The 26,387-nt window shown below is 40.3% G+C and overlaps 1 protein-coding gene across 1 annotated transcript; it reads right to left on the bottom strand.

Annotated features, from left to right (window-relative positions):
• Window positions 1–1,019: 1,019 nt before the first annotated feature.
• Window positions 1,020–26,387, bottom strand: si:dkey-178e17.1 (tricarboxylate transport protein B, mitochondrial). Its single transcript, XM_049578237.1, has 9 exons — window positions 25,792–26,387; window positions 12,922–13,029; window positions 11,394–11,493; window positions 6,122–6,260; window positions 5,605–5,689; window positions 5,361–5,465; window positions 3,900–4,015; window positions 3,713–3,786; window positions 1,020–3,124 (listed from the first exon to the last, which is right to left on the bottom strand). Exons 1-9 carry the CDS (start codon window positions 25,901–25,903, stop codon window positions 3,010–3,012), a joined length of 954 nt encoding a protein of 317 aa, XP_049434194.1. The 5' UTR covers window positions 25,904–26,387; the 3' UTR covers window positions 1,020–3,009.

The following is a 26,387-nucleotide window of genomic DNA, read 5'->3' as shown; positions in this document are numbered from 1 at the left end:
TTTCTACAAGTTTTTTTTCCCCATTAAAGGTTTTTTTTGGGGAGTTTTTCCCTTATCCACTGTGAGGGGCCAAAGGATAGAGGGATGCATTATGCTGTGGCAAACTGTAAGTGTAATATTGGGCTTTATAAATAATATTGAATTGAATAAAACTGAATCAAAGTTGGGAGTACTAAATAGTTTGAACAGGATAAAGTAGTGTTGTGTCGAAGTACAAGTGTACAAGTAATATTCATACTGGTTTAAATAAACAATTTTATTATATCTCCCATCTTTGCTGAGCAACAGTTTTGTGTGAAAGGAATTAAAGGCCTGTCCCATGTAGACACCTGTCCCAAATATAGGCCTGTTGATAATAGCTCGGGCTATTAATTGAAGTTTTACGGTATATAAAATTCAATATAAAGCAAATATTTAAAAAAATAGATAACAGTTTGGTGCAAAGAATGAAAAACTAGCTAACACCAAGGTGCAAATAAGGTGTGATGTACACACCAGTAATTTATCTGATTCTGAAATGCTATTCTGCACAGTGAGTACTTTTTACTGTTAATACTTCATATAGATTTTGATGCTAATACTTTTTTTTCTCAAGATAATTTTGAATGCTTGACTTTTACTTTTCTACACTGGTATTTTTATTTGAGTAAAAGATCTGAGCACTTTTCAGCACACGTTCCTCACTTCCTCATTCAGACCAAATTGTCCACTACATGCTGTCCTCACCCCCATCTTCTGCAGAAAGCTGTGCATTCCTTCTCACAACAAACACTGGGGTACCGGGGATTTTGTGTGTGTGTGTGTGTGTGTGTGTGTGTGTGTCTGTGAGAGAGAGAGAGTGATGGATAGTTGAACCACCCTATGTGAGCATCAGCCAAAACTGGAACAATGAGTTCCCTGTTCAATTCCTCCCCTACCTGCCCCCTATGGTTTGTCCCAACGTGATCTGTTGTGACCAAAAGGGCAGAACAACAGACAAATGAGAGAGGGAGAATAAGAAAAACAACCAGTCTGCGTGCTTTTAAGTTTTCAGATGCTTGCTTTAATGAGCTTTGAAACCTCCCCAACAAAAAGGTACTTGACATTGAGCACAGACAAATGAAGGAGACAGTGTTTATTGCACAAGCTTCATTATAAAGAACCATATAGCCTACACACACAACCTTAAAATACATTGACTTGTGATAACAATAACACTGTATCTTGGCTATTTGGCAGTAAGGAATGCAAGCATGTTGTTTGGTAAACACAAAAATGAAAAAATAAGATGAAGATTATCTCAGAAACAGGGACACAATCTATCAGTAAGTTCTTACAGTAATACAGACAGATTATGAGGACATGCAGCTCTTGTAATCATCTATTTAAAAAATAATATTACTGAACCACAGAAACCTCAGATTGCTTTTAAGACGATTAAACACTTTAAATGGTCGATAACAGAGGATATTTCTCAAGTAGCATTCACCAACAAACACAACAGCAGAAGGCACGTGAGTGAGAAGTAAAAACAAACCCTGAATGAAACACAGAAAGTAAACGGCACTAGGAATGGATTTGAACAGACAGGGATTCCCAAATCTTTTTGGCGGGTGAAACCTTTATAGTTAATGATGCAGTGACTACTTGCAGCAGCTCATCACAAGTGTCCACAAATTGTGAGAAGTTCCACCCTAAAAAATGAACATAACTGAGTATATCAGAAGAACAATTCTCTTCTTTCCATTTCAATTAATTATGGGGCCCTGAACCCCGAGATGGGGACCACTGATGTAGGGGACATATGAAACCTGTAAGCATAAGACAGTTAACCATCCAGTGAGAGGAACCTGTGTTAGGATATGACCTGATAAAAATTAGTGCTTCCATTGTAGGGGAAAACGAGGTCTGAGGTTACTTTGTGTCTCACAGTGAAATACAGCAATATAATATAGCCAAACGTCTTAAAAAACACCTTTACGCCCAGACCTGACCACAGAAAAAACAAGTGGCACAAGTTAACAACAAATAACATCTCAACCAAATGGATATTCAACATTCAACTTTTCGATAAATACATTTATAAAGTACAATATGCTCTTCTTTTGATAAGATTATTAGGCTACTTTTGCATGTTCTTACTCTGAACACTTTCATAGTATAACAGGTTTGTCATTTGGCACAGGGACAAAATATATTATACTTTACAATAAAACTGTAATGCTGGTAACAAACAAAATTAGAATCTACATCATATAAAAATAATTGGCATATTATAAATGTCAAATCATTCTATTGAAGGCTTAGTTATGGAAGTTACTGCAGTTTATGTGGCTGTAAACTGCAACCAGCTGCAGTCTGGCTCCTCTGGATTTAAAGCCATATTAGGCACAAGGAGAGACAGACAGCAACACTAACTCAAGATAATCCAGTACGACACGTGCATACTCCTAATAAACATCAGTAAAACAGCTGTGAATGACTAGAAATAATAATCTTCACTGAAGGAGGGTATTTTACGAAGTAGGTTTACAAGAAAGTGAACCAGATAACTTGGAAAAAGGGCTAAAATTTCCACAAAAATGTTGTTTATGAGCATTCATAAACATTTTTTAAGGAATCATGTTGTTGACCCTACAATACAGGCTTTGTTTCATATTTGGAAATAATGTAAATCTAGGATAACAAATCTTTTTTTTAGTTATTTGGCTAACTTTTATAATCCCACTTTGTTAAACTGACCCTTGGTCTTGTCAGGATTTTTGGTGCCGAGCTGCAAAGCTCTGCAAACACTCCAGCTCTCCAGATGTGGGCGACACTGAGCTTCTTCAGACTTCCTTTTTTCTCTGCAGCTCCTGTCTTTGAGCTTTGTAACTTCCAGGCTAGCATATGACACTGATCTAAGTTCAGCTCTCTGTCTCAATCCCTCTGCGGCTGGTCTGTAATGCAGAGGAGGTCTGTGAAACTCAGATCTGTGCCTGATGCTGGGGGGAAGCAGGAAGCTGCCGCCCTCTCTGTGAGTCCAGCAGCTTAGTCCGTCTTCCAGACCACATTCAGGACCTTCACCACCTCCTCATAGATGATGAAAACTATGGCCACGTCCAGACACACACGGCCCAGCCGAGGAACTGTCCCTTTATAGAAGCTACAGATGGACACAACGAGAGAAAAGTCAATATAAAACACGAGTGTTTAGGGAAAGCAGTAAACAAACAAACATGATACATCACATAACATAGCTACTTAAGCTTTGCATCGACTTAACTTGCTCCAATTCTGTTGTTAGAGGCAACACAGGCCCAGGAAACCAGGTAACTTTATTTTAATTAATAGCACTTACATGGTTAACCAGACACGCATATGCTAGTTGAGAAACCCTGAAGTGTAAATAATGGAAGGTCAGGGAAAATCCCAGTTTGTCAACCTACCAGCACTGCAAATGTGCTTATACATGATCATAGACAATGGTAAGTCATTAGCAAAATACATGTGTGCAACTAGATAATGGAGCCTTGGATTATACTGCAGGAGTTGTATATGTTTTTCAACTTGGAGACATTTCTTCCCAAATTCGATGTAACACAGAGTGAGTCAGTAATAATGAATGATTTGAGGGGTGAAGTATTCCTGAAAAAGCAGCAGATGCTTGCTGTGATAAAAGGGCCTAAAAGCCTGCTGTGAATCTAACACTATAAACCAAAGCTAAACTAAAACAAAGTGGAGGCGTACTCACGCTGTCACGCCTTCATATCTCAGGATCTTTAAAGCACAGTCCAGTGTGCTTTTATATTTATGTGCTTCCAAACCCTTTGGAAAGAAAAGAAAAAGGCATTGTTATCTCTGATCAGTGTCAGCAAGTGGCAACAACTGGACAAGTTTGAATTAAAACAAAAATCTGTACTTTACAGAAGCCACTGTACCTGCATCCTGGTCTTGATGACATCTAGTGGGGTGTTTCCAAAGACACTGGCTGCTCCAGCTATGGCTCCAAACACTCCAGTCACCAGGGGATTCATAGCTTTATTGGGGTCATCACCTGGTGAAGGGAAATGACAGAGTCAGTAACAGTGAATGCTTGGATGCAAATTCAGTCCTTGGGTCTCATTTAGAAACAGACTTAATGGGAGAAATTTTTGACCATGCTTGTGAACATTTTGGAGACTGGAAATTGGTGACACAGGTTGTGAGATGGAAGCCTGATTGTAGAAACTGTCAAATATTTTTTGGCTTTTGTCCGTATGTACACTTTTAGTATGGATCCTATGCTCTGTTTTATAAATGAGCATGCAGCTGATGAAACCCTGCCAACCCTTTGGACCTCAGACAGAGGGTGTGTGTTACTGTGATAGCCACTCGTCTTGCCTCCTTTGCTGTGCCGGTGCCGTCTCATTGCAGGGCTACAGAGCGCAATCAGCACAATGGGACACACCTGGGCCCAGTGTGCCCCATGCACAATTTAAGACAGAGGAGCAGTCAGTTCTGTTGCTGGCAGATCACCTCAACTTTGCATCTTTTGTTTCCTTTTTCTTGTTTTTACAGCACAACGACCCTACTGCACATTTTCATGCTTCCACTCCCTACATTACTGACTCTACAGATTCCTACCACCTACTTGTTTCTCTTATTTTCTTTACTTTTTAGTTAAAAAAAAATCACTTAGTTTGCCCATGTGTCTTCCACATTTTTGTCCAGACTAAGAGCGGGCTGTGACAAAACAGCTATTAATTTGGTCCTGAACTATATGTAACATCCCGTTTATCTTGAAGCCAAAAATCTTTAGTTGCACAGCTGAGACCTGGTATTCTTCCTCTGGCCATTGAGATGGTGCAATTCAACAATATTCAGAAAAGCTGTGTGATTTGGGTGAAGCGGAAAGTGAGCCCATTTTCTTCAATATCACACAAACTATGACGACTTAAGAGAGTTTATGTTCTATGAAATGGCTCGTCTAAATCCTGTCAGTTTCTGGTGCTCAGATGACCAAAAGCTAAAATAGTTGGTTAATTCTGATGAGCTTAAGTTAGCCAATTTTGTTGCTAAGGCCTGGAAGACAAGGCAAGAATGTTTAACTAGTATTATTTTGATCTCTTTCAGTTTTACATGATAAAAGCCTTCCTAAGTGATCCACAAACTTGGTCTTCCAAAATTTAATGCTGTCTGAATTTATGTTGGCTGGTTCATTCACTCATATTAGTCTTTACGCTTCCATTTTTGCTGCAAAGCTGCTGCTTGTAAAGTCTAAATGGCTGTACAATTAAACATGAGCCACTTCTGACAGACATCTCAACTAATCTCCCAGCCCTTCAGCAGTGTTGGTCTCTTGTTCAAATATATCTTCCATGAATAAAGAGACACACACATACAGCCTTGTGCACACTGACCTTTGTACCAGTTCTTCAAAGACGTCATCACATAGAACCGAATGGCCTGGTTGGAGCCTTGTTTAAGAACCGTGGCAGTGAGACCCTGGTATGTCCCTCTTAATCCTGCAAAAGCATGATCAGTGAGGTATATTTATTGTGCTCCTCATACATTCAGCAAACAACATCATGTCTGGATGCTACGCAGTACCCGGTCTGACCAGTAGATGTCAGGTGAATTACATGCATTGAAGCTGGTTTTTACCTTGTGACCTGACAATCTCTCTGACTCCTTGGAAGAAACCCTTATATTGGGGATGGGCTGAAGTCTGGTCATGAATGAATTTAACCTTGGGAGATAAAAAAAGGAACAGGGTCATTCCAAACAGGAAGTGTTGCTTTACTATTACAGAGAAGGGAGATGCACATTGTTGTGAAATCTACATTAATGTTTGGTCTGGTCTTATTTTGGCTTTCAAATCAAGTTCAGTGAACACTTATTCCTTTCTTTCAGTGGTTATGAATGTCCTGAGATTTGATACAGAAAATAACAAATGTGGCCGATGTTATATTTAAATGAGTCTTAGAAAAACACTGTGTTTATTCTGTAGATTAAACTTCTTCACATGCCACATGTCATCTATTTTTCAGACAAGATTATAAATTTACATTTAAATTCAAAGTGCATGGTACAGATATTTCATGTAAAGTATAGTCTTGCTGGATGGACCTTAAGTGTGCATGACATCAGAAACCTGACCACAGATCAGTTGGTAACATACCTTGATGGTTTCCATGGGACAGACCACCAAAACAGCCTCCATTACCCCGGCTCCAAGCCCACAGAGCAGGCCTTTGGTGCTGTCCAGTCGACCGGACTCATCCCGTGCACGGTTGCTGAGGAACTCAAACACCCCAAACCTGAGGAACAGAACAGAGCCAGTGGGGAATTATGGGAGATATTCGGACTTGTTACAGAAACGTCCTAAGTCTGAAGTCCTAACTTATCTCAGTTTAGGATGACATATAGGATTTTTGGTATTACAGAAACATGTTTCCTGGCTGCAGCTTGAAAAAAAGGACAGAAACCATCCAAACACAGGGTTTTCCAAGTAAGGAATTATAAATTATGGTGGCATAGAGCCTGTACTAAATGTAGCAGCAGTGTTTCATAAAAAAAAAAAAAGAATTACAAAAATATATTTTTCTACAATTTCACCTTGAATTTGCATGTCAATATGATGTTTGTTTTATCTGATGTTTCAGTCATGTGATATTCGAGGTGATACTCTCGGCACTGCTGGCTTTTTTGTAAAGGTATTTTTTGTAAATGGTTTTTTTTTGTAAATGTATTGTAATTTTGTATGTATCCCTGTGATGTAATTTTGTACTGGTTTTGCAGTGTGTGGTACTCAGTTTCTGCATAGCTACATGTGTTATCACATGATCTGTTTGGCGACCACCATTGTCTGTATATACAGATGTGTGTCCCCTTACCTTATTCATGACTGATGAAGGGCTGGTGCCCGAAATGTCATTTGTGGTGATTCGATTTGTTTTTGTATTTTTATGTCTGGATGGCATTTACAGTGAAGATGGGGAACAACATGAACACCTGTATATAATGATTAAAAGGCTACTCAAGCTGTATGATGAGTTTTTGAATTTCCTTATCCTTTTTCTTTTAGATTCTTGTATTACTAAAATTCAACAATGTGACATGTTACAGTAAGTGTTTTCAACTGCCCACTTTTATTTAAACCCTGGAAGCTATACAAACAAACCTTACACAATACTTGGTCAGAGTTCAGGGTTGTGCCTTCACTCTTGTTTGTTGCTGCTCCACTTCACTCCTTTGAGACTAACATATTTAACGATTCTGCAATCTGATTAATGCAGCCTATTTCACTGAAGATCATCCTCCATTTTGATGTTGATGTTTATTAAAAATGCGCATGTATAAGGCTGAAGCAACTGAATAAAATACAAACTAATAGATGATAATTGTGGATGACTGCAGTCAAAGATAATGAGATTCTTTGCACTAAAATGTTATCATTATATCTATAGTTAGAGCTTCAGTGATATATCCATTAATCGATTCATGCCAACTATGAAATTAATCCCCCAAAAATCCATTTACTGGTTTGTGTCATTTGTAATTAAAAAAAATGAAAAAATTCTCTGATTCCAGCCTGTTAAATGTGAATATTTTCTATTTCCTTTACACCTCTGTGACAGCAAACTGAAAATCTTTGGGTTGTGCACAAACCAAGACATTTGAGGACATCATCTTGGGCATCTTGGACATTTTTCAGGAATTTCTGACATTTCATAGACCAAACAACTAATCAGTTAACTGAGAAAACAGTTGACAGATCAATCAACAATGAAAACAGCCCTTCCTATAGCATATAAAAAAGGCCACAGGCAGAAAGATAATTACACTGCTTCTCCTCAGCAGAAATCAGGTAGCGCAGGATGATGTTTAAATGACTCAGAGTACAAATAAAAGCAGCACAGATGCACCTCAAGGCAACAAACTTCCTCACACCTCAGATTTTTAGTGCAGACAAACTGCTGAAAATGCAGAATGTGCTTAAGGCTTTTACTTTATTGTCCTTCCTGCGTCCTCATTAAAGACACACTAATAAACTGGAGTGTCTCAGTAACCATCGAGTGACCAGCAACAGCTGCCATGGACACCAGCCCAGACAGGGAGAGAGGTGGTTTATGTATCTCTGCAATCAGAAAATGTTGTGCCAGTGAGTCCTTAATAAAGAAGGTTATTTATAGATGGAATTGAATTGTGGCGAAGGGAGGACACTGCCCGGTACATTTAGCAAAAGGGCGGGGGAGGACAGACACTTGCTCTTGATGAATGCTTTGTTTTCCACCCTGTCTTGGACCATCTACCTGCTGTCGTCATGGGTCCGTCTCCAACAGGATTCATCTCTTATATCTGCCTCATGTGATTGTAGGTTTCTTTCCCATCTTCCTTTCTACTGCAACATTTTCCTCTGCTCATTAACCTTCTACATCTGTTCCTCACAACAGATTTAGTTTTGAAAGACAGGCTCCACACAATTAACTGACTCCCACCGTCAAGAAGGAACAAACAGCATGTAAAAATAAATCCATTCGTCTTTCTCTTTATGCACACCGCTTGCTGACTACAAACAGCTTTTCAGCTTTGGGTAGAATAAAAAATGAAAAAGGGTACTTCCCTGCAGCTTTCTTAGACTGCACTGAGATGGCGGTGCACTTAATAACCAACCTTGTGAAACAAACGCTGTTCGTTAAAAGCTGGTGGGGAGAACTATGCCGCTGTCAGGCCTGCTCCTGTGCCAATTTACTCTCCAAGTCTCCCCTGCCTGCTTAAACAAGAGGACTAAACTTCACCCTTAGAATGTGACACATCAAGTTTTGGCCGACAGTCAGAGATGAGTCACTCTGGACAGCAGAGTGCTGCCCAATCTTCATTAGTGGGTCTTTCTACAAGGTCAGCTGTGTTGATGAGAAGAGGAGGTGAAGGAGAGAGAAGGAGAAGAGTCAGCTGGAGACTAAAAAGGAAAGAAATAAAGGAGGCATTAGAGAGAGGGGTGTAGATATGGATGAAGGGTCAAGGGGAGGAAAAGGTCAAAGGCTCTCTCGTCTGTCCCTCTCATACCTCGCTGACAATGCTCCAGCAGGCTGCACGGCGCATGATGGTGCACAAGCAATCAGTTAATGGGATGGGGGAGAAAGAGGGCTGTGGAGGCAAAGGAGCGATATCGACGGGGGAGGGGAAGGAAGACAGACGAAGTAAGAGGAGAGTGGATCGAACGACTCAGGGGAAGTGGTAGTCAGTGGAAATGTGCCAAGGTATTCTTCACAAATCAAATCTAACTGTTGCCATCTCAACGGCTTTCAATCCATCTGTCATGTTTTATGTTTTTATTCATCTTTTCATGTTTTTCTGTGGTACCAAGAATGGCACACCCTGAAATGATAGCAATATCAATCTGAGGGTTTCATGGGATGATTAACAAGATAAGACGACAGAAAAACAAAAAAATAAGTGCACTCTTTTAAACTTGCTTCTGAACTTTGCTTTGTCTTGTGAATTACTGAATAGTTTCACCTTTTTATGCCTCCAGAAAGCATCCAAGTAAGACAAGGAATAAAATCTGCTTTGTTGAACAGCTCATAACGCACAGACATCTGAAGACTGTAGTGATGAGTAGACACAGCTTCCATTTAAAGGGTCATGAGCTGAAAAGAAACCACTCGGCTAAGTAATTGAATCCAAAGGCACACACACACATATATATATACATACATACATATATATACATATATATATATATACACGCAGTAGGTTGTATTTCTATACACAGTGTAGCCACTTATATGCATTTTGATATACAATGTCGTCTGATGACAAGAGCAGAAAGAAGAAATGGCCTAACTCCTCCAGTATTGCAATATTTCCTCAGAGAAAACTCTCCTGAGAGCAGAAATAAAACCATGCAGACTCCCTCTGGAGTTCTGGTGCTGAATGCTGACTGACACACTCATAGGTACACACACACACACACACACACACACACACACACACACTGTACACAAACATACACACACTCAATTGACAGAGTACCAACACAAGTCTCCCCCTTGCCGTACCCCTATTGAGACCCTGCCGCAGTTTGAGTGGCATCTTTGCTCCGCCTGGCTGGGCCTGTCTCTCCATCGAACAGACAGGCTACCCTCCAGCATGACACACACACAAGCACACACACACATGCTCAGAAAGAAAGAAAGAAAGAAAGAAAGAAAGAAAGAAAGGTAATGACAGAGTGAAACAGAGAACATAAAGCTATGGCAACAAAAGCATCTGACTTAGTTTAGTGCAACGTGTGTGTGTGTGTGTGTGTGTGTGTGTGTGTGTGCGTGCGCGCGCACACTTGTCTGGAGATAAATGTCAATGCTGTGAAAGAATAATGTAATTATACTGAAGGCTAGTATGGCATTTATGCCTTGCATTGTGGGTAATGGACTAGAATAATTGGAATGTGTGAGCGAGTGGTTCCAGGTAGAAGATCACATCAGCTCAGCTAACAGTGTTCATTTTATTCCGGTCTTTACTGGGCATGTATACACTCTACCTTTTATACTCACTAGAATATAAGCATACAATATAAAAAATGATAAAATGTAATTTAACAAAAAGATTTAAAGCGCTTAAGTAGATTTTTTTCTCACAGCAATTTGGCTTTGGACAGGTGTGTATATGTTCAAATATACTTTTTCTGGGTATCTTCTCTCATGTCACACATCTTTTTTATTAACTTGTTATTTGGTAATTATTGTCTATTTGCTTCACCTGTCATGCCATTATATGGGTCATGTGATGGCCTCTGATTGGTTCCTGCCACTATATAAGTGCGGTCATACCTGTGTTGTATGTTTTGAAAGCCCGGACGAAGACCTGAAGTGGTCGAAGCATGTTGGCTCTTTTAATGATTTAGCCACTACAATAAAGCCTTTGTAATAATTCCTTCCTTGTTTTTCTATATTCTTTCAAAGTGCCTGGATTGACTTCCTTTCAATCCCGTTGTTTCCTGTTCTCCACGAGCACCCGACACAATATTTTGATCTTGTATATACAGTGCAACCAGACGTCTCTCTTTCACTTCAGTAGATTATTTTAAGGGGTGAATTCATTTAATGATGATGACAATTTTTCCAAAAAAAAAAAAAAAAAAAAAAAACAATGTAAAGAGGAGCTCTGTGCTTTTACTTTGTTTGTACACTTTATTCATTCATTTTTAATTTTACTGATCAGAGGAATCAACTTTTAACTCAGCTCACCCTTTAAGAATGGCATGGAAATCACATGCAACAGTGAAACTGTGATTATTTGATCAATTATTCAATCAAACTGTCTCTACGTACATTTGAGACTAGCTCATTTTTTATCTTGACACAGGTAGATTTTTGAAACTTGAGTATATATATCAGTCTTGTACATCTACTTAAACATTTCAGAATCCTCTCAGTTATTTAACTCACCTGACTGCAGATTTTGGTATAGATCCATACAGCAGTGAGCTGAGTCCTCTGTACAGTCCTTTAACACCGTGACCCTGTACCGTCTGTTTCACACAGTCACCTGAAAGAACACACACATATACAATAATAATTATAATGATAAACAATAATACAGTCCTAAGAAAGGTAAAACTTGTAAAACCAGGAAAGGCTCTCTGATAAAAGTATGTTATAAGAAAGCACTTAAAAAAATCACTGACTCAGACAACCTTATTTCATCGGGCATATTATATTATCCAAAACTACTGAACACACAATTTTACATTCAATAAATTTCAGTTTTTTAATGATATGAACGAATATTGTTTGGTAATATCCCCAGCACCATAGTAGCAACTGTTGAGTCTTCCTCATAGCGAAATCAATGAACTGCAACAGTGTTCTTTTTTTTTTTTTTTTTTTTTTGCCTTGTTTTATTCAGTATGGACGGACCTTTATAAAGAATACACCTGAGAGTACACCAGAAACATCTGTCCCTCACTTTCGGTTCATCAACAGATTTGGCGTGTTTTCTTTGAACTTCTTCTCGGAGACATCAGTCCAGTATCCCATGTTCTGCCATCTAGCCAAATGCACGACGGAGCAGAAAACGCAACAGCTGTCTTGAGCACTCATTAGCGTGGTCTCCGATCCTCAGAGCTCCAGCCAACTTTAACAAATCCTGTGTGTGTGCATGTGTGTATGTGTGTACTCTGGTATACAGGGATGGTGAGTGTGCATGTGTGCACTGGTCTGTTCTAAGTCATATAAACAAGCCCAGCGACAGCCTGCCAGAATCCCTAATGTACCTAGGGATGATGGGTAATTAGATAATGAGCTCCTGAGAGAGGCGGAAAGACAGGATGAAGAACAAAATATATTATAGACAGACAGAGGGACTGATAGATGGATAGGTGGTGGAGCGTCATTGCATCTTGCCGGTAAAGAAACTAAATTAGCGTGTTCACCCTGGTTTTGTGCTTCCATCATTGCTGATCAGAGTCGGAGCCGATACATACCCGTGACTACTGCAGAGTCATTTGACCCAAATGTAAATGCCAATTTTAACCTTTCCTATAACATTAAAAAGCCAGATGTTGGCAGGTGTTACTGATTTTTTTGTGCAGTGGGAAAGGGGCTGTGGATATATAGGTAGGTAGGTCTTGGTAGCTTTAAATTTACCTTATTACTAACATGAGAGTCTCTAATTTTCAAATAATGCCCCCTATGTTGAACTGTTCCCTAAAGTCATTCATTGTCTTGTTGTTTTATTAGATTTTTTTGTGTTTATGTTTTGTATTTTCAAGTTTTTAAAGCTGTCTTGCTGCAAAAATACTGAAAATATGAACTGAACTGATGTTTTTTCAGCAAAAACACAGCTTTTTGGTTTCTCCCAAACTCATATTCATGTTTATCTAAACAGCCTTGGTGTTATTTTTTTTTTTAATTAATCAACCTAATTAATTCTTACATTTCTGCTCGATATGCCACTGTTAAAAGATATACTCACCTATTCCTCTGTATTTGGGTGGATTGGCCTTCTCATCCAGCTGTAACTGGGTTTTCACATACTCTGTGGGGAAGGTGATGCAGATCTCAATGCCACCTGCAATTCCACCTGAAAAACAAAGAAAATCAGGTGCTTATTAACATAAGGAACACAGAGAATAAGTGTAAAATAACCTGAAACTGGAAAAAGGTAAGTGCTGAAGAAGGAAAAGGCAGCTTAGCTCACATATTGCCTAAACTTAGCATACCATGTCTGCCTGGCTGCAGCTGAGCTAAGTCTGATTCAGTGCCCCCTGTCGCCCTTATAAATTACACAGAGGTACCATTACGTCATGGATCATTACAGTGACTCCACAAATGGCTTTCCCTCTATAAACATTAAAAGCGCTGCAGCTGAGGAAGGAAGAGTAACGAGCTAGGTGAGGATAAATCAACTGTTCCTCAGTCCTGCTAAACTACACAGTGTCTGTGCTGTTTAAGAGAAGAGGAGAAGGCTGTGTGAGATTTAACTGCTTCTCAAATATATAATACAGTATGTCTAGTGTGTGATTGCAGAGACAAAAATATACAGAAAGAAAAAATGAAGTGGATGAATAAATGTGTGAGTGACTGCCAGAGAGTTCAGCCCGAAGCCCGCCACGGTTGATGAGTTGAGTAGATGAAGACAAGTGTCCAAAGCGAGGCCAATGCACAACACAGATGAGTCACGAGGGAAGGAGGGAGGATAGAGAGAGGGTCTGACATTAATTAAATTATCCGCTCAGCCTGCAGGGAGGGGCTCCATTACCCAGGCCAAGACCCTCCATTAACTCAATGACACACAAGCTCAGAAGCACACTGTGCCAGGGAGACACCAACAAACATATAACCATGCCCCCCAAAGGATAGACAGAAAATCCACATATAAAAATTATTCTTCTGGTTAATTATGAGAAACATTTTACTGTGCATGATGTGTACTAGTGCCAAGTCAGGAACTGATTTAACATAAGACCACAGCAACCCATGGATGGGAAAGTCAAAACTTGATGTGCCTGTCCTTCGCATGAAAAGTCCAAATTTGGTTGTTTCAACAGGAAGTGGTTTTGATTCTCTCTGTTCCTGGGAACTACTACTAAAATTCGGATGTCAGATGCTCAGAAGCTTTAACACCAAACAGACTTCCCATGCACCACAGACACTGTAAAAAATGTCCATGTATTTAATATACTGTGTATCTATGTTTGTAGAAAAACAGTGATTTAGTCATTAAGTCTTAAAATCTCATCTCTTAAAATCGAGAGTGAAATTATTCCACGTCTGTATTTCAGATCAACTAGTTTAAATTTTTTCTATCTATCTATCTATCTATCTATCTATCTATCTATCTAAATAATTCTTGAAGGTTGAATGTGGGACTATCTATTGGCACTGGTCTACATTTTTGTATTTTATTTTTCTCAGTGTATTCTTGCTAATTTCGACATATAGCCACAGTGAATCAATGTTTCACTTACAGCAATAATACTCAACTTGCGACCCATGGGCCAAACCTGGCCCGTGATAGGGTGCCGGGTGGCCCACTGACCATTTTCTAATGCACAGTGAAAATGAAACGCAGCATAAGTTCAATCAGGAAGACTTTCTTTATACTATATCCACTCACAATCTCTCTCTGTATCCCACTCCCATTACTTCCACCACTCAGCTGACTATGGGTGTTCCCTCTCCTGGTTAGCCAATCGAACTTTGCCACAATCTCCTTCAGCCATTCATGTTGATGCTGCCAAACTTTAAATCCGTACTCCTCTCTGCTCCTGTCAGCTGTCATTTTAGGCAGAATCATTGCACCCTCCTCCACCCCATTCACCTCCAGTCACCTTATCCAGAGCCCAGGACGAGCTCATCAAAAGCCCACTCCTCTTCACATCCAGATCCTCAGCTCCCTCTTCATCTCATCTCATCACCACCATTATCACAACTGGAGTCTAGACTCCATAGCGAGGGGTTCCCTAATCTACTACGTCTTTACCACCCTCCTGGAATAGATGACATGACATTGGGGTCTAATCGCCAAAGACTTTTCACATTTCTCATACTCATTTGCAAATGTAAATATATATTATTTTCTCACAGAGCGAGTCTCTCCTGAGTGAAATGAATTAATTCACACAGGTGCTTTTTGGTACTTTGTAAATGATGTGCCTGGGTAATTAAAAATCATCAAATAAGAGCTTATTTATAAGAAAAAACGGAATGCCAGGGAAGACACACCACCCTCAGACCCCCTTCTGTGCAGAGTCTGCATATTCTCCCCGTGTCAGTGTGGGTTTTCTCCAGCTTCCTCCCACAGTACAAAGACATGCACGTCAGCTTAATTAGTGACTCTAAATTACCCGTAGGTGTGAATGTGAGTGTGAATGGTTGTCTGTCTCTATGTGTCAGCCCTGTGATAGTCTGGCGGCCTGTCCAGGGTGTGCCCCGCCTCTCACCCAATGTCAGCTGGGATAGGCTCCAGCGCCCCGCAACCCCCATGGAAATGTTTGTTTATTAACTGGCCCATGACCTCCTGTCATTTTGCAGAAGTTCCCTCTACACCAGGCTGAGTATACCTGACTTACAGTATAAACATCCACATGTGTCATTTTGCTCTGCAGTCTGTCACTCCTCACATATCACTGCTGCCAACACAACATTTATCACTGGGGCACTTAGACACAGAGGCTCCACTTAAGATAAAGACATATATTTAACCTAGGACACACATTTTAGGACTGTAAGTAAGTGGCACTGCAACACAAACTAAATACCAAAAGTTTCCATGCACACTAAATGTACATAAAATTAAAAATATCCTCCTGATATTACTGTAGGTTGTAGCCGTTTTGGCTCAGCCCACATCTCATTTGTTTTAAAGCCTAAAAAGCCTCTGACTCATCTGCTTGTCTTTATCTACGTCTTGTCCTCTGTGAGTGGGGCTGATTTAATAAGGAAAATCAATAAGGGAAAGTGGCTTTTACTTAAAGCAGTACAATTGTCCCATTTATGGTCATTCCCTATGGTTGTATTATGGCAAAATTCAATTACAGAAATGTTGCGATTTATATCTTTGATGTGAGAAACAGGATTTTAAAAATTACAGTATTTTATTTGGAGGCCTATCTGAACATTATATTATTATTGATCTTACTCAACATGAGGAACATTATTTTGTAACATGTGATTTCAGGTATTTCATGTAAAATCCTTACATTGGTATTTACATAATTCTGTGATAGCTGACACAATAACATTTAACCTTGTCATCTGTCATGGTTGGACCTGGATTCACCCTATCAGCACAATTTATAAAGACACACACACACACACACACACACACACACACACACACACAGACACTCTCAGTATCACGCTAACACTCAGTAACACACACATGCAAACTCTAATCACCAGGCCAGTGAGCTGTAATTCTTCCACTCCTGGTAGAGTAGTAAGTAAAAATCACATGAGCTTTACAACGCTCCATTTCAGCCATGCTGATCCAGGATCAGTGAGTCAGTGTGTCTCAGAGAAGAAGAAACAATAAACCTCATTCATCTGTTTCAGCCAAGACGGCGCTGCACGTGGAAACCAACTAGCAGTTACTCAGAGGCGGCGAGTCAGCAACACACACACACACACACACACACACACACGATCAATCCTCATCAGACACACAGTGCGTGTAGAGGAGTAGCAGTTTGTTTGTGTTCTAGTCCATTTTGCAGTCTACATCCAAAACACACACACACACACACACACACACACACACATTTGCAGACGACACCTTAAATGACTCCCGTGCAGCTGCCAAACGTGGGTTTCATGAGCAAAACGGCTATTAATCTTTATCTTCACAGGCTCGCTCTCCTCTCCTGCTCTTAATTTTTCTCTCAGCAACACCTTCCGTCCTCTCATCTCATCTCCCAGCAACACTTTTCCACACTGTGTCATAAAATCAATGCATCCACATAGATCTTTGACACTTAATATGACACGAAAAGAAATGGAAATGGCACTGGAGTGATATTAAGAACCCGGAGGCGGGTGAAAAACAGGTAGTGTCCGATACAAATCTGCTTGTACAGACTCTTAGAGACTTGAAACTTCCAACAGCGAAGCAGCAGTTTAATAAATCAGACACAGACTGTATAAGCTGATGTATGGTTTAAAGGTTATGCAAATAAATTCAGAATTCAATCAACAACCCAACACACTTTCATGCCTTGACACCACATTGTATTGCTGCCATACAACCTATATTCAAAAGTATGTGAGCATGTAAAAGTGACACCTATATGTAATTCTTGAACATATTATATAACAACCTCCATTTTCTGGAAAAGGCTTTCCAGAAGAATGTTGAACTTAGCTGCAGGGATTTGTTCCCATTCAGCCACAGAGCATTAGTGAGCCACTGATGTTGGGTGATAAAGCCTGGCTCACAGTCAGCGCTCAGAATCATCTTAAAGCTGTTTGATGGTGTTAAGGTCGGGGCTCTAATCAAGTTCTTCCATACCAAACTTGGGAAAATCATTGTTTTATATGGATTCTGCCTCTGGCATTACATGGAAAGTCAAGGAATCAGCATCCTAAGGTCATTACAGGGAAAATTTGTCATATTTTATGTGGGTGTTCAAGCAGTGTTAATGGTAAATGTAATCAATGGAAGCAATATATTCTTCATTGACTGAGAACGTTGAGTTTGCAGCTGCAAAATCTGTTGTTCTGCCTGCATTCAGCACCGTCCTTTAATGCAACAGTACCATAGTTCATTGCCAGGAAGAACTACAGGCTGATTTTCCACCTATAGGTAGCAATGCGGTGGCTCTAGGTGTCACTTATTCTCTTCGCTTTTATTTCAAACTACCTACATTACCAACAGCGAAAACTGCATCCCAGTAAGGAAGATGTTAAGACTGAGGATACATTATGAGGACACATGTATGAGTGTTTTTTACAGTGTTTTATTTGACTTGGAAATTCAGCAGTATTTATTCAAGACAGAGTATACAGCCAAAGAAATGCAGTGGAGAGAGGCTGCGGCCGGTGGGGACCATCCACAACCTCAGCTGCCAAGAGCAAACGCCGGCTGGTGGTGCCTTCACTCAAATTGCCCTCCAATGCCAAGAGAAACTAAGACAGAGCCCTGTGTGTACATTACTAATGAAAGTTAAAGTTAAAGCATGGAAGTTTTATCCAGAGGCGATCCCGAAGATAAACTGACAAACAAGACCAGCAGGGCAGAGAGGGCAGATGGTCAAACTGGTCATTTTTGTCATCTAACCCTATGTTTTAGTTATGCTTTGTTGCTATGTGTTTTATCTGAGTGCCAGAAGCTCACCCTCAGTGCAACCTGGTACATGTGGGCACTTCTGGCATGGATCTCCAAACAGGAGAACTCTGCTTTCTCTGTCATTATAGCACGCACTGAGGAATTTACTCCTTGAAATGACTACATTTAACATCAGTACTGACTGGGTGTCCACATAAAAGGCGGCAGTTTTTTCCTTTAAGGGTTTTTCTCTGGTCACAATAGATATTTTTACCAACTTTCTTTTTAATTATTATTATTGTTGTACTTTTATTTAAACAGGGAAGACCATTGAGAGCACACTCTCTTTTACAAGGACACCCCAATTATAGTACATAGAAAACAATAAAAGCACACAAAATTTACAGGACACATCAACAAGTTATAAGCCAATAGACCCGGTAATTCAAACATCCAATGCTAACTGTTGAAACAGAAGGTTGTCAAGACAAATAACAAAAATGTCAACCTGCTGGTGGCACTAGAGGAGAAGTCTGAGGATCACCAAAGTGATCAGGGTCATCCTCTGAGGGCCACGGATGTCTGTATGAAATTTTACTGCAAAGAATCTAACAGACATTTCAGTCTGAACCAAACCACAACAGACCGACATACACCTAAAATCACAATTTCCTAAAGCCCAAGGTGACATTTTCAAACTGCTTTTTGCACAACCAACTGTCCAAAACTCACAGATATCCAGTTAACTATCACATGAGGCAAAGAAAAGCAGCAAATCCTCACAAATGATATGCCAATATGTAACAACTCATTCGACCGATAACCGATACCGATATCAATATATCCGCTTTTTCCCCACCTAATTTTAGTGATCATCAAGTCTCTTCTGTAGTGAAATAAACATCATATTATGCATGCATACTCTTATTGCGATGGCCCACCAGCAGATGGAGACATGAAATACAATGATTTTCATTGTCTGTAATATTCAGTCATTATGCAAAATAAAAAAAAGCATGTTGGCTGATTCCGTTCATTTTAAAGCCAATATCGATGACGCACTGTTATTACCTTGCATCCCTAGTGTATGTGCATATCTACACACATCTTCATGAAAGCATGATGCACACAAAACACAAATTCACAGCCACTTTTTCTACAGCACAGAGAGGCACAGAGGAAGCCAGGTGAGCAGGCAGGCAGCCAGCTGACAGGGAGGAACAGTCTCCTGTCTTGCCTGCTTCGGTGACTCTAATGAGTCTCCAACACATCTGGTCCTCTAAAAAACGTCCCTTTTCTGTGGGGGAGCTGACAATGAAGCACAGTCTGTGAATGTGGCAGCTTGTAAACATATCTGAAGCTCAGTTTTCTTCTAAATTAATATATTAAAAGCACCGCTGTGAATAAAACTTAAGTTGATAATCTCTTTTGAAGATTTCATATTCAACTAGATAAAAAGACGTGTGTGTGAGTGCGTTTGTGTGTATATGTGCATGTGCCAGCAAAATTAATAAGCAGTTTTCCAGCAGCATCTATCTATTATTTATCCAGATGTTCCTTATTTAGAGTATTATCTCTCACTTTAAATTCTCTGGAGTCGGGGGGAAAGATGTTATCAAGTCCATAATCTCCCGTCCAAATGGAGAACATAGCCAGAGGACTGATGTACTTCAAACATGAGGTGTCCTATTAACAGAGTCATAATATTCCTGTTTGCCTCGCGCAAAACATGAAAAGAATTATTCATCTGACGTCTGGCCTTTTAGGCTCCCTCTGTCCTGAACAACACTCCCTAATGCTACAATGCTGCTTAATTACAGAACGGATGTTAATTAATTTTACATGGGAAGCGTTTTAACTGCAGCACGCAGATTGTACACTGATTTACATGACCGGGACAACTGCGCACAGGTTGTGTTGACAGTGTGTATAGTTGTAGATAAGACAGCCAGCCTCTTTACAGTTAAAGAATAAAAACAGATTTTAATGTTTTAAATTGACATCATAGAGGTTTGTACGGAAGCTTATAACATTCACTTAACAAGATAATCTCAGAATCATGGATGGATTAATAAACAGCTCTGTCAGGCACAGACCAATGGGCCCATGAAGTTAAGTTAATTTATTCAGAAATATGAGAGTTTACAAGATTATTATCATGTATATATTCAGAAAAATAAGAGCAGATTTTTTTTCCTCATAATTATGAGATCATGATCTCACTTATTCGGAAAAACAGGGCAATTGTTTTTTCTCCAGTAAATGCATTACACTTCCATAGCTTTTTGTTTCGTGATTTTTCATTTAGAAAGTCTTTTTGGTTTGGTGCATTCAGGGACGCTCTGTCTTCTAAGATTAAAGCACTAACTGTTTTTAAGCATCAATTTGCAATCAAAAATTATGCTGTCAAAGTTTTAAACTACTAATAAACAAACACGGATGTGGTTTTCATCCATATCTTTCTATTAGCAATGCATTACATAACTATGTGTATGTGAAAGGGGTCGCTCATAATAGTAAACCCACAGAGAACTATCACCTGGCTCTCTACTTCCCTTTAGCTCTATAAAGAGTTTTCACTTCTTTTAACTTCACTGTTTTGGTTTTATGACCCGGATCTTTAATGTTTTGGTTCAGTCTCACCTTTCAGTTCAGCATGGTTTCCAGATGCAGGCAGCTGTTTCCAATGAAAAAGCTCTAAAACCCTCTATACACTACCTTCCCAGCACCAGCAGACAGATGCAACATGGAGACGATCTGATGGATCGTTCAGCAGTTAAAGATATTTCTATCATCACTCCCATCGCTCAGTAAAAAGCAGATTGAGAAAACTGGTTTTCAAGGCTTTAACAGATTGTTGTTGAACAACCATCTAAGTCTAAGACATCAGTGTTTCACCCAACAAAGTAATTACTTTAAGACTAATTACCCTGCCATGATTATATAACTTTGGCAAAAATTTATAGCAGCTACATGTTTAATTTGATCGATTTTCTCAAACAAGTTTTGAGGCTGTGAAAGTTCATTACTACACAGCAGTGGAAATCAATTAAAACCAGCCGCTGACTGAAAAAGAGAAAATCAATGTATAAACTTCTGTTCTGTTCAGAAAATGGTGATTTGTATTTAATGAGATAAAACATGCAAAACCACCAGAGTGGAGATGCAATCAATCTCCAAAGCAATCAAAAATGCAAAGAAGAAAGACTGAAAATGTAACATTAAGCTTAAAGTCATATGGGCCTCGTATATTCTTTAAATTTCTGTTCGTTTGTTTGTGTGTCCACGGCTGCATTACACCAGCATTCATCTGACAGGCTGTTACAGCAGGAGGGGGTTGGGAGGTGAACAGAGGGGTGCACTGTAATTTATAATCTCGCCTCCTGGTACTAGGGGTCTACGAGCAGCAGCACGGCGGAGGGGAGGTGACTGCGTGCGTCACCTGTGACGTGAGGAGACAGAGAGTAAGCGCACAGTTTGACGAGCCCTCTGAGGCTGAGAGGAGACAGCCACTCAGAAAACCTAACTGGCTGCCCCGAGGCCAGACAGAGAGATGGAGGAGAGGAAAAGAGGGAAAAGAGAGCAGGAAAAGTGACATAAAAACAGGCCTGTCTCAGTGGAAAATACAATCTATTATCAAATCAAAATACAAAAATAAAAAGCTTCCTCTCTCTGTCCATCCCTCTGCTTCCCACGCTCCGTTCAGAAGGGTTATAAATGAAAGCCGCAACAGTGTATGAATGCAGCGGCCAGCAAATCAGGACCAGAGACCCATTTAGACCGCTCTCTCTCTTTCCCTCAGGCCGCACACTGATAAAACTCTCCCTCCTTCCGTGTCTCAACTTCAGTCATCACCAGTGGCTGCTGAGGGAAGACATGAACTAGCCAATGGGAGAAGAAAGAGCTCACAGATCTCTAAAAGCTTTGGAAATGAGCACCCCTCCTCCTTAACCACTGTCTATGTAGGCTCTCTAATCCATTAAGCTTTGACCTTTTACTTCTTACTTTGTCTACTCAGAGCCCTCGGGCGTGCACATGTGGCTCGCTCCCTCCGCACAGACACATACCATAACAGATAAATCTGAAGTAGCATGTCAGAACACTGCGAGAGGTGTCAATTGGATTTACGAACTTCCACGGCTGAGTGAGAAGAATATGTATCCTGATGATGTAAACTATCAGCTGTGGTTGTTGATGAACGACATCTCGGGTCAGACTCAAACGGACAGTTTATCTGTCGCTGAGTCATCCCAGCGATGCTCTGCATGTGTACTTTCATTAAACTACACTCACACTTTCATTTCCAAATCCTTTCAAAGACAGAGATGAATCAATGGTCCTTGCCGGCAAGGCTGGGAGGAATCAGAGGGTGCACAGAGTTGAGACAGAGAGAGGATACAATCATGCTGCTGTTGCAAAACTGGACAGACAGGCTTGAGACGAACTAAACGACACAGGGAGCAACACTGGGCCATATCCAGTCAATCAGGCTGCACGGGACTGATGGGGGAGGGGAGCGGTCTCACCACAGCCACATTTCTATTTCTCAGTAGCTGACAGCATGACGTGTCAGGAGTGGAGATTTTTTTCCTCTTCATCATCACATACCACAAAATAATTAACTCTACAATGAGGATTTAAATGTGAGAATATTATATGAATAGAGTAGTTCCTACAGATCTTTATGTTGAATTCAAACAGGACAAGTTCCAAACATATGAAAACATAAACAACACACAGCAGGTGACTTCAGAGTTAGAAACATCAACATCCACGCACACAGGTACATATAAAGGCTTGGATAATACTTCAGAGGGTCTGTCATGTTAAATGTATCACATTTTTTAAATTTATGTTGCACTTTATTCCTACTGTGTGCTACTGTTGTGTCATTTTTGTATGGTGTATGTTGCTTGTACTCCACACCCTGTATACATAAATATAAATCCAAACTAAAGAGAGGCATTTAAATGTTTTTATGTGTATAAATGTGTCATTCACAGCAGCTGACACCACAGCATGTACATGTAACTGGAAACACTCTGATGGCTTCACTAACCATGTGTGCAAACAGTTTACAGTTGAAACAATTACCTGACAATGGAGTTATTATAAGGGCTAATCCGAATGCTTCAAAGACTCAGTTGTTATATGGTAATCGACTTCCATGTCAGTATTTGAATGCTTTGATTTTTGTTTTGCTTTTTCACCGCTAAAATCATGTCGGAAACTGAAAGGAGGTGACAAGTGTCAGAGATGAATGAGGCCAGTGCTCTCAGCACTGTAATCGACCCTTGCTTCAAGTAATAAATTGGCAGTCTGAGGAGGAAAAGGAACAGGAGAGACGAATTGTGGACAGTCATCCATGTCTTTCAACTGTAGAAAATGCTTGCTGTGCATCTATTGGTGAGGCTTGACCTGCGGTGCTCCGAGTTATTTATAACTTATAGAAACATTGTTTGCAATAGTCCACCTTCCACCTTCTTCTCCATCTCTCTATCACACTCTCCTACACAAGCAGTGGTGCTATGTCCTAATAAAGTCGGCTCAGGTGCATGTGACTGATTACTATAACCCCCTGTTACATCCTGTTGAAGCTTTAAATATTCCCAGGTAATTTTCACTAAAGCTTCAAGCCTTTTAGATAGTATACAGGACACTCTTAGTTATCATTTTAGAAGAAATATAAAATGCTTTCAGTCTCTCAAAGGGGAGGATTTGATGCGTCTCTCTGTCTTACATGTGACGTAAACTATATTTTTGTGGGGTTTGAACTGTTGGCCCTGTAAAACATACAATTTGAAGATGTTACCGTGGCCCCATAGAACTTACAATCCACATTTTTAACATTCTCTGATATTTTACATCCAAAATGATTCGTCGATTGATTGATCAGAAAAAATAACTGGCACAATAACTAAAATAATTATAAGTTGTAGCCCTGAAACAGTTTGTTTCTCATCTCCAATCAAAAGGAATTCATTCAAAACGTTAAAACATTCAGGGTTCAACTGGTGCCAGAGAACAAGTCTGAAATCAACAGAGTGCTGCCAAATAGCAGCATGTGGCCTTAATACAGGAGCATCTCTGAGAGGCTCTTCATCAACTGGAACTGCTGCACTCTGATCAGCAACACAGGAGGAGGCTGAGGAGGGGGAGCAGAGCAGCAGGAGAGGAGAACCTCAGCGGGGATAGACTGATGAATCACAGGGAGGGCCAAAAAAAGCACGAATGAAGAATCAATAAATCAATTAATCAATCTGCTAAATTAAATGCAATAAATCTTTGCTGGTTGGAACTTCAGAGCAAAGATGGAGCATCTGAACGCATCTGAGATTATTCCTCTGTTTCACATCAATATATAGTAAATAATTTTGTAGGGTTTTTTGGCTCTGGTTACAAATGGTGGGCAAATATAAATATTTTTGACATTTTATTGACTACATGGTTAACCCATAATTCCAAGTCTAATCAACAGATTGATCAATAGTTTACAAAATTGTAGTCACAGCAACAGAATAAAGCATTAAGATGACAAGTGGATAAATATGTTGTACTGTTACAGAGAGCAGGACCATATACTGACAGAACAACATGTAAGTTTGAGAACAATCTCACTTTAAGGTCCATTTGGCTGTTCAGGGCTTTGCAGCCATATTACGTGATTGTCGTCCACAGATGGAATTTGCCAAAGTAATAACATTAACATCTGCAATTCCATGACAATCAGCAAAATTTACGTGGTGTGATCAACCAGAAAAGCTCAGCATTAATGCTATTTTCTCAGACCTAACCCCCATACCTGACACTGTGTGAGTGTTGTCTCAGGAGAGAGTGTCCCCTACACTGCTGCATGCATCAATCCACTCTAACGGCATTATGTAAAGTGCACTAAAGGTGATCCTGATCTAGATGAGATGGATAAAATCACACCTGACAGGACAGAAGAAGAAAACTGCTGCTTTCTTTTTAGGCCTTTCTTTTTAGGCACTGAGCACTTAAGACCAATTATCTTTTACAGCAGGGTCAGCATGGTTTCGGGGCAAATCTTAGTGGAAAATGCAGTAACTCTGTTTTGAAAACCTTGTTTTGCCAGTTTTTAGCTTGTTTTCAGAAACAGGTAGACTGGCCCTGACATGCAGCCGTAAGTGAAACGTGTCATGCAAGAGAGAAACGCCTTGTTTGTGAACCATGCAAGAAAACAAACACGAGACAAAGCCAAATGCATGCAGATTAAAATTATGGCTTTCACTGTCTGCAAACAAAAACATAGCCCAGAGAAATTGTCTGCACTTATCCCCATAATATGCAAGTTGCTGTGACCTTACTTTACTTTCTTTAATCTCAGGATACCGCTACATTAACTTTTCTTTGACTCCAAGCTGTATTACTGGTTTGGTTTTTGCCTTTATAGTGTCCAGTTTTTATTACAGTATTACAACTACTTCACTCCGCTGCGCACCAGAAACAAGATCACACAAGTATCTGGAAACTGTTTCATTTTACTGACGTCATTGTAAGAAGTGAAATTCTGCCCAGCTCTGACTTTTCCGCGTGATAAAATCATGATGAACTTACCTGCCAGGATCGCCTTTCCCGGGTGAGTTAATTTCGCTTTCCCCATCGGCGCCGCAGCGGCCAGACACCGCGGTCTGGGGAAAGGGCTGATAAATGTCCTTCTGTCCTGCATAATTACCGTGAAAACACTACAATGTAAAAGCGTCTGCTCTTCTGAGGTTTAACTTCAAGTAGTTAGCTTGCAATTTCAAGTGGACTGGAGCGCGCAACACATGGACGGGCCGCTGTCTGGTGCGCTTTTCCTGGAGGCAGGTGATCTCAGACGCGTACGGACGCTCCGGCGGATCTCTCTGTTGACAGTGGGCGGGTACAGGGGACTGTCAAGGAAGTTGGCATCTTCTATAACCAATATCTGTTATTTGTCACCATGGTAACGCGGTATCACGACAGTAGTGCGTAAGAGAGCAAAAGCAAACCGGAAGCAAGGCGGGGTGGACAGAGAGTTGTCTCCGTGTCCTGCTGCTGCCGCGTGGAACTTGGTGATATCTCCGTGGCGCGGGTGTTTATAAGCAACCACCGAGCCTGTTGTGTGAGACAGGGGTCAGTGGGTGACAGTAGGTGCTTGTGTGAGCGCAGGGTGAGAGGAGAGTGACCAC

This window comes from Epinephelus fuscoguttatus, linkage group LG6 (genome assembly GCF_011397635.1).
Source record: "Epinephelus fuscoguttatus linkage group LG6, E.fuscoguttatus.final_Chr_v1".
NCBI classification, from domain to species: Eukaryota; Metazoa; Chordata; class Actinopteri; order Perciformes; family Serranidae; genus Epinephelus; species Epinephelus fuscoguttatus.
Note: the sequence above shows the minus strand (reverse complement) of the source record. Positions and strands in the feature narration are given on the sequence as shown.

What these genes read in the sequence shown, in the direction of transcription:
- si:dkey-178e17.1 (XM_049578237.1), bottom strand. Translation starts at nt 25,903, where the DNA reads ATGCAGGACAGAAGGACATTTATCAGCCCTTTCCCCAGACCGCGGTGT. An exon ending in TTTGAAGAACTGGTACAAAG is followed by an intron (nt 4,016 to 5,360) that starts GTCAGTGTGCAC and finishes TCCCTTCACCAG; the next exon opens with GTGATGACCCCAATAAAGCT. An exon ending in AGATATGAAGGCGTGACAGC is followed by an intron (nt 3,125 to 3,712) that starts GTGAGTACGCCT and finishes GTCCATCTGTAG; the next exon opens with CTTCTATAAAGGGACAGTTC.